The sequence below is a fragment of the Carassius carassius genome, chromosome 12, assembly GCF_963082965.1.
Source record: "Carassius carassius chromosome 12, fCarCar2.1, whole genome shotgun sequence".
NCBI lineage: Eukaryota > Metazoa > Chordata > Actinopteri > Cypriniformes > Cyprinidae > Carassius > Carassius carassius.
Genome location: NC_081766.1, coordinates 17,429,560 through 17,438,076, shown reverse-complemented (window position 1 = coordinate 17,438,076; position 8,517 = coordinate 17,429,560). Strand labels below are relative to the sequence as shown.

The following is an 8,517-nucleotide window of genomic DNA, read 5'->3' as shown; positions in this document are numbered from 1 at the left end:
GTGGATTAAGCACAGGGGGTTAAGCAACAGAGGAGAAACATGTAATAAATAACAAAAAGATACATTAGTTATTCCAGTATTGTCTGAATTCACTAGATGATCCCATAAATGACCGTTATGCAGTAATTCCTGCTGTCAGTGGCAGAGGATGACCTTTCCTGTACAACAAAGGCCACTAACATGCAACTGTCAATGGCTCTTGTCTTTACAATCCCTTAATTGAAGTTGAACATTTCACTCAAAACAGTGGCATCACGGGTCCTCTTGATCCTTAAATCCCATTAGACATTAAGTCAGATTGCTTGACTTCTCACAGACGGTAGCTTACGTGCTCACTTAGCACTTCGATTGTCTTCAGAGAAGAAAAAAAAAATTGTTCATGGGAAAACTCTTAAAGCAATACAAACAAAGCCATTAATACTAAGCCAAAGGAAAGCAGCTCCTCTGAGATTCACGTTGTGCATGGGCTAAATACAGAAAATGTTACTTGTTTCATGTAGTTTCATGGAGCCTAAAGATTTTAAATTAATTATTATACTGAATTATTTATGTAGCGAGATACATACGATGAACTAGTTCTATCTTATGAGCAAAATTTTCATATCTTTTATTATTTTTTCAGTATATGCAAGTTGCAGGAATATGTCATGTGACACAGAGCAAAAGGGGCCCCTATGTTATCTAAAAGTTTGATGATATGATGATATAATGTATTATAGGAAAAATATATGATTATACTGGGAGAAATGTACAAGAAATTTGTTATTGTGTCCTCTGACTTACTGCTGATATGGTCTTATAAATAAAAATCATTACAAATAATAAAACAGTATAGGAAATCACTCTTCAGGCCTTCCAAAAACAGTCCAAACATATGTTTGGCTAATCTAAAATAAATGTAAATGTAAAATATTATTATTATTATTATTATTCCAGTTTTATCAGTCCTTGAAAGTCATAGCATCAAAATGCACTTGACCTAGAATAGAAAATATGTGAAAGCAACACTCCAAATACACCAAAGGTGTCTGAAGGCCACGTAAGTCTCACTTGATCCACGGAAATCCTTTTTGTTTTAATTGAGGAAGAAACATCTTCAGAATGTCAGGATTCTTATATGTATTTATCTGTACAGTGCACTTCCACCAGTTTGTGTTGATGTTGCAATTACAGTTTTTTTTCAATTGCTAAACGACAGTGGGCACAACTGGAGTCACATGTGCAAAACTCTAACTACAGTCTGCACAGCAGCAGTTCATGTGGACCAAACTCTAGTTCATTTTTCATTGCTTGAACACAGTTTTCAAAACTCTACACACTTATCCCATGACTTTAACCACAACCTGCACAACATTGTGGATTTACAGCACTTTGTTCAAATGCTAACACACTGCTGTCAAAACTGTGAACCACACATTCAAAACAGAATAGATTTCAGCCTTGTGCCTTTCAAACACTGCTGATTACTGCAGACTATTGAAGCAAACTGCTAATTTTCATTTACCTTAAAGAATTATGTTCTAAAAATGTAAATAAATCATGTGAAAGAATGTCACTCTTTTCTTTGAAGAAAATATGACATTTTATGAAGTCACTGAAACAGTTCAAACTGTAGAGATGAAAAGTGAGTATTTTCTGTATTGGTGTTTGATGCTAGTGTTTTTCCTCTCAGTGTGTTTTTGAGTGACAGTGTGTGTTATCTCAGTGAGGGTTGTGTGTAGTGTTTGGCTGCACTGAGCCTGTTTTGAGCCATGTGTTAAGAGTTGTGTTGCTTTGAATGAGTTTTGCAGGTGATGTGAACTGTTTAGCTCAGGTGGCTGTTGCTAGTGCAGACTGTAGTTAGAGTTTTGCACATGTAGCTCCAGATGTGCTCACAGTCGTTTAGCAATCGAAAAAAAACTGTAATAGTCTGCAGTCTGTGATGTAATACCTTTTTATCTGAATCCATTTGTTTCCTGAAATAAAAAGATGCTGCTGAAAATCAGCACGAGGTAGTGCGCCAAAGATCCTCAGCGACATGCCATTTGTAAGCCATCTTAAAGCTAACGGCTTAATTTTCTTTAACCTGACGTACACTCATTTTTTAAATCCCGATTTAATTCAAGGCTGGGAACCTGAGCTCTCTGTTCAAGGGCAGTGAAGGCAGTTTGGGTGACAAGGACGTTTAGTGATGACACGGACCGATATGATGTCTATTGTCCTCATCGGATTCTTCAGATGGGGGCTCGAAGCAGTTCTCTAATTTCCTTTGCAGTCTTTTTTTGAGGTTCAAGCCCTGCTGCACTTTTGTGTTAGTGTCCTCCTGGGCCTTCAGCTTGGCATAATAGTCAGAGAACTTGTTAAACAGAATGGAGATTGGCATTCCATTCAGAATAATACCAAAAGATATGCACCCGAAGGCTACCACTCGACCAGAGTAAGAAATGGGCACCACATCTCCGTATCCCACAGTGGAGATGCTCACCTGTAATAGAGTAAAAGAAAGACGATATTAAAACAACAACTATTTAAATACTGGACAAAATACAAATGAAAGACCAGGAAAGAAGCAAAAGAGAATTATGTTTCCATATCAGTTCAGCTCAAAATTTTGCAAGCAGGTCAACTTAGTAAACGTCCAGAAAGTTCCAAACTAATCTTAACTTTTCCAATCTGTGTGGATGCCTCCATTTGAGCGGCATTACAAGGTATTATACAAGATTAAACACAGCTGCCAGAGGATAAAGACTAACAATTTAAAGAGGATAGAAGGATACAACAGCCACAGCAAATGATGATAACGATAACAATAAAAAAAACACTCACACGCAAGTGATGCTATTTATATATTTTATGTGTGTGTGTGTGTGTGTGTGTGTGTGTGTGTGTGTGTGTGTGTGTGTGTGTGTGTGTGTGTGCATAAAAATGGTTTAAGTATGTAAGCTTTGTACAGAACAAAACCACTAAACCACATCCTATACTAATATGTGTACATTCTGAATACATTTGCACAGTATCCTTACAGCACAACAAAAGCTTCTTAACCAGCTAAACTGTTTATTGGCTTGAGTGCAATGTTATTTTAGTATTATTTAAATACTAGTACTGTATATTGGTCATAGTACTGTATATTGATACTTTGAAATAGCTTTTATTTTTATATTTTCAGTCTTAGTAATTTTGTGCTAAGTAATGTGCTTTTATAACTTTTTTATATTTCTAGTATCTTAAATTAATTTTATTTTTTTATATTATTTTCATTTTAGTACTTAAACTTATTTCAGTTTGTTGACACAGCAACATTTTCATCTAATATTTTTTTTTGTATCCAATATTTATATTTATTTCACTTTCTTTTCAATTACTATTTTTCAAAGTTGTATTAAATATAGTTTTAGTCAACAATAACAACACTTCTATGTGGAAGACTGACCTGTACAAAACCCAAACCTGATCACTACTGGTCCCATGTGAGCCCACTCCGTCACCCCACATCTGTGTCTGACCTCACTGATGCTATTGTCCCTGAACGGAAGCAAATCCCCAGAGCCACATTCTAACACTGAGTTAAAAGCCTTCCCAGATTAAAGAAGGCTGATACAGCAGCAAAGTCCTAATAATAGCCATGATTTTAAAACTACATGCCTAGGTGTGGCATTTGGATCTCTGCATAATTTTGGCCATGTATTTGAATAAATGAATTATACTGCAATTCTGCTAATTGGGATCAATGTTTGAGACAATTTGAGACGTACTCACCGCTGCCCACCACCAGGCATCTGGTATACTGCTAAATGGTGTTCCTGCAACATCTTGTTCCACTGAGTGCATTAGGGCGGAGAAGGTGAAGATCCCCATGATAATGAACAGAAACAGGCAGCAGACCTGCTCAAAACACTGGCGAAGAGTGAAGCCAAAGGCCCGCATGCCCGTCGAGTGCCTCGCCAGTTTCAGGATGCGAAAGATTCGCATTAGTTTGACAACTTTTAGCACTTTGCTAACTTTGCTAACTCTCGCCATCGTTTTCAGATCATCTTGGACACTGAGATCTTCCTGGTCAGCAAAAGCCTCAAATACCAGCTGGATAAAGTAAGGCATGACAGCCACTAAGTCTACAAAATTAAGTGCACTCTTCAGAAAATGCTTGACGTTGCAAGTTGTCAGCAAGCGAAGGAAGTACTCAAAGGTGAAGAAGAGAATTGAAGTGATCTCCACACACTCCATGTAGGTCCTTCCATAGATTTTATAATCTTTCAGTTCATTCACAGTATTTAGAGTCATCGCTACAATGGAGATGAGCACAAAGAGGCTGGAGAACACAGCAAAGGCCTTAGCAGCCATTGAGGAGTATGGGTTCTCCATCAGGTCCCATAGCATCTTACGAATGCCACCAAAAAACATTGTTTTGAAACCCTTCTCACTATGCTGGGGCTCAATTTCCGCCATAAGCTCCCTGTTCACTTTGAGCTGGTCTCTTATCTCGTCTAGTTTCTCCTCGTAGAGAATGCGACAGCAGCGAGGAGTGTCCCTCAAGCGCAGGCCCCAAAACTGCATCTCCTCCTCAAAATTGACAGGGCAAAGACTTTCCATTACCCATAATACATTGCTACAATAGAAATGGAAGATGTAGTGAAAGAAAGTAGGATCCCGGTCAAAAAAAAACTGATTAGTGAGCACACAATAGTCATCGCAGAGCGTTAGCTGCTTGGCAGGATCTCTGCACAGGGCTAAGCTCCCTATTCTGGTTTTAGGGTATCTGATAGCCAGGTGCTTGGGAATTGTAAAGACTTTTCCACCTACGTTAACATTGATCACAGTTGAATGACGGTGTGGCATCTTTGCTGCTTCAGTCTCACTGCCTTTCCTCTTTTCTTGAACTATTTTGTCACTTGCCTGAGGTGGAGTATCAAGGTTGTCCATTGACGTCCAAGGTTTCACAGAGCTGTCTTGTGAAAAAGGAAAGGCACTCTCTTCTTCCTCTATACTCTGTGAAAAGCTGGCATTAAGTTTAACACTTGCAAAAAGACTTGAACGTCTCTTTTTCAGCTTCTTCAGATGTATTCTTGGATTATCCATTATTGTGGTTACTTGAGGAATAGGTAAAGAACTAAAAAGAGACTAAATTCTTGTTAGAAATTAGGAAATTAGGAAAAATGGCAGTCTTTACATTCCAAGCATGCACATCCCACTTCCCTTTAAAATGCGTATTGGATTGCAGCTTCGAGGAAATTCCCAGACAGATGCAGAAAAAATTACTCCGCTGCTTCTAGCTTTTTAGAGTTAGCAATATACCTAAAAAGACAGAAAGAAAAAGCAACTGTATTTGTTTCGGCTCAAGTGAAGATCAAGAGTTGGGATTTGCCCCACCTCACTGATGCCGTAATCCCTTTGCTGTTCTTTCTGTCCTCGGCAGAGTTAAAAATACAGTCATGAGGATTAGTGTTGTGATTTAAGGATTGAGCCCTCGAAGGAGGAATGGCAAAGGATAAATAGCAGTTGCAGGGATAATGTAAGTTTATTAAATGCTCACAGCAAGTTTCAGGTAATCTTGCGTTTAAACAACATATGAGTCCAATATTGTGCTCAGCCTGATATTAAACAATTCAGTGAATTGTTTAAAATCCTTTAATCCCATAATTTCCTTATCTTGTTCTGTATTCTTCCATCTACCTTCATATCCACTCAGCATGTGCTCTTATGCACATTTTACCATCAATGTGATCAGACAAAACCTAAAATAACATAAATGTAACATATGGTCATAGTTATGTAAATAGCTTGCAGAAAACGTAAAATACATAGAGAATTGTTGAACTGCTTTCTCACTTCTGACTAAACCGATGGAAAATTCTTTTTCAGTTTCAGTGTGTTCAGATAAAACAATCCTTTTGTGCAACTCAAGTAAATGTAATATGTAAGGTTTGTTTTTTTGTTTGTTTGTTTTTTTACATTTAAAGCTATACTACAGACGTTCTGACTTTATTTACTACTTTTCTGTTTACTTAAGATTCAAAGAATGTGTTCAGAAAGGAAATTGATTTTTAGTGTAAAATTATAGACGTGTAATATTTTACTTTTAGCATGATGTCGCTTAAACAATTTTTCAATGTTACATACCCTGCGTTATTATTATATAATTAATTTTTTTAATTGTATGTATTTTGAAACTTATGTTTAAAAGCTAGAATAACATAAACGAAACATGGTCATAGTTATGTAAATAACTTGCAGAAAAACTTAAAATAGGTAGAGAACTGTTGAATTGCTTTCTCACTTCAGACTAAACTGAAGGAAATTAATCCGTTTTTTTTTAAGTTATGTTTAAAAAATAATCGGACTGACATAATCAAAAACCACGGTATCTCCAGATCTATTCAAATATGTGATTTGGTCCTTTATCTGCAATATAAAAGTTTGCCCTCATGATCTCGGAACCGGAAACAGGTTTGTTGTAACTATAAAACTATGTTTTATTAATATAAAGTCTCTTTTTTTGTTGTCTATTTGCATTTTTAAAAACGAAACCAACATACAACTTAATATAAAATCTCATCAATTGAAAACATGCATTTTTTTGCCGGTATATAAAACCCGTCGAGACCACGTGACTTCCTTTCCGAACGAAGCTGAAATCATGGATGCCAGCCGCGTGCAGCCCATCAAGCTCGCCAGAGTAAGAAAAAACGATTTACTAAATATTCCCGTTTGAATTATGCAATACACTACGTGTAAGATGAAATGTATATAATTTGAAGTCTTGTTCGTCTCCTATAACAATCTTACAATCATCTCACAGCACACTAAATATAGCGATGTTTGCCTCTATGCCTTAGCATTAGCACATTGCTATCGAGCAGCCTTGATGGCGAACAGCTGCATATAATGTTGTTTTCAGCTCACATCACGTTTAATAATGTCTGTTATATTGGTGTAAATCGTGTGTTTTTGTTACAGGTTACAAAAGTGCTGGGAAGAACTGGCTCGCAGGGACAGTGTACCCAGGTGAGCTCAGACCGAGCTCCTCGTGCTCCGTGTCATATAACATACAACATGATCACGGATAGTTTTACTAAGAAAAATAGCATTTTTGTTATGTCCTGGAATTGAATGACGTTGTGTTGTATTAAAAGTTACTTTATAAGAGTGACGATATATTTCGCAGGAAACGATATACTAGCTTGTATCCACACCTACTGCACATGATAGAACTCGTATAATTTAGTAACAGTTACATGTTTATGGTCGGTTTGACACGTTATGCTGAAATGGGCGTTTTTTTAGTTGTTTTCCCTCTATTGATGGACATTTCTAGATAATGCATATTGTAGTCGAACATCAAATTTGGTATGCTGTTGGATACATTTTAAAGTATTAGCTGAATTTTTAATTCTTAATATGTTGCACTTTTATAGGTGCGCGTTGAGTTCATGGATGACAGCAACAGATCCATCATCAGGAACGTGAAGGGCCCGGTTAGAGAAGGAGATGTCCTGACACTTCTGGAGTCTGAAAGAGAGGCCAGGAGGCTTCGCTAGGTCAGTAAACATCATTCACTGCTGTAAATACATTGATCACCTCAGATTCTCGATGCTTAAAAATTTGAATGAAAAAAACTTAAATCTTATGAGAACCGAATGTCTAGTTTTAATACTCAGCTAATCTGACTGAAAGGTGTCTAAATATTTAAACTTATCTCTCAGTGTTCAGATTATTTTAAATAACTCTGTTGTGTGCTAGATTACTGCGTGTTCCCCAAAATAAAGTGTAAATGAATCAATATTAGGCGTATGTAATGCATCAGTGATTTGAGGCTTTTTCAATCAGTATTGTGGATGTGCTTGATGTCATTTCTAACCTTTTGTCCGTTTCTCCCAGCAGTGCACATGTGAAGACCTGCAGTGGCCAAACCAATACTTGTGGAGAGCATCAGCATCAGCTCTACAGATGGCAGTTAAATGTCATTTTGTGCGCAGTTCGAAATAAAATGTCTTTGTGAACAAGTTGGTCTCCTACTCTATTTGTTTCTAATGAGGAATGTTTAAAGTTACCTTGAGTTTTACATTTACTATGAAGACCTAATAGCACATTTTCCCAGTTTTATGTGAGATTCAGTCAGATCAAAGGTAAGATCTGAATTTTGTGCTGTAGTATGCGCATACATGCATCTAGAGAAAGAGTTCAATGTATCTGAATATCAACTTCACTTCAGATGTATTGGGGTTTAAGCCAACCCTAAAGTTCAACATTAAAATAATATAGAGAGAAGTCAAACATAGATGGTTTGCTGGAAAAGCTCGTATAGTGGAAGGATAGGTGTTTCTTGTTTTTAAGTCATCATTCAAATTGAAGTGCTATGTGATGTAGTTATGGTCATAGGTGTTAAATTGCTTAAAAGGCAGATGCATTCAAGTGAGGACATGGTGCTCATTGTCCCCAAGATATAGAAGCTTTAAGTAAAGAATTAATTTATCTGCCGTGGTATGTTTGTGTGTAGCACACTGAAGTGGTCGTTGTCTGTCCATGAGAGGGCGCTATTGT

The 8,517-nt window shown here is 37.0% G+C and overlaps 2 protein-coding genes across 3 annotated transcripts; one reads left to right on the top strand and one right to left on the bottom strand.

Annotated features, from left to right (window-relative positions):
* Positions 1 to 1,908: 1,908 nt before the first annotated feature.
* LOC132154957 (potassium voltage-gated channel subfamily V member 2-like) lies at positions 1,909 to 5,328 on the bottom strand. The gene is made up of 2 exons (XM_059563707.1): positions 3,739 to 5,328; positions 1,909 to 2,464 (listed from the first exon to the last, which is right to left on the bottom strand). Exons 1-2 carry the CDS (start codon positions 5,053 to 5,055, stop codon positions 2,165 to 2,167), a joined length of 1,617 nt encoding a protein of 538 aa, XP_059419690.1. The 5' UTR covers positions 5,056 to 5,328; the 3' UTR covers positions 1,909 to 2,164.
* A 1,216-nt stretch (positions 5,329 to 6,544) lies between these two features.
* Positions 6,545 to 7,971, top strand: LOC132154974 (small ribosomal subunit protein eS28). 2 transcript variants are annotated; one of them, XM_059563725.1, is made up of 4 exons: positions 6,545 to 6,652; positions 6,934 to 6,981; positions 7,392 to 7,514; positions 7,858 to 7,971. In XM_059563725.1, the coding sequence occupies exons 1-3, from the start codon at positions 6,614 to 6,616 to the stop codon at positions 7,512 to 7,514; spliced, it is 210 nt and encodes a 69-aa protein (XP_059419708.1). In that variant the 5' UTR covers positions 6,545 to 6,613; the 3' UTR covers positions 7,858 to 7,971. The 2 variants fall into 2 exon arrangements, with proteins under 2 accessions (XP_059419708.1, XP_059419709.1); XM_059563726.1 differs by having other exon boundaries at positions 7,855 to 7,971.
* The last annotated feature ends 546 nt before the right edge of the window (positions 7,972 to 8,517 follow it).

Excerpts from the sequence above, each read along its gene's own strand:
- LOC132154957 (XM_059563707.1), bottom strand. The coding sequence starts at position 5,055 with ATGGATAATCCAAGAATACATCTGAAGAAGCTGAAAAAGAGACGTTCA. Across the intron at positions 2,465-3,738 it reads ATGCCTGGTGGTGGGCAGCG|GTGAGCATCTCCACTGTGGG; the intron begins GTGAGTACGTCT and ends ACTCTATTACAG.
- LOC132154974 (XM_059563725.1), top strand. The coding sequence starts at position 6,614 with ATGGATGCCAGCCGCGTGCAGCCCATCAAGCTCGCCAGA. Across the intron at positions 6,653-6,933 it reads AGCCCATCAAGCTCGCCAGA|GTTACAAAAGTGCTGGGAAG; the intron begins GTAAGAAAAAAC and ends TTTTTGTTACAG. Across the intron at positions 6,982-7,391 it reads CGCAGGGACAGTGTACCCAG|GTGCGCGTTGAGTTCATGGA; the intron begins GTGAGCTCAGAC and ends GCACTTTTATAG.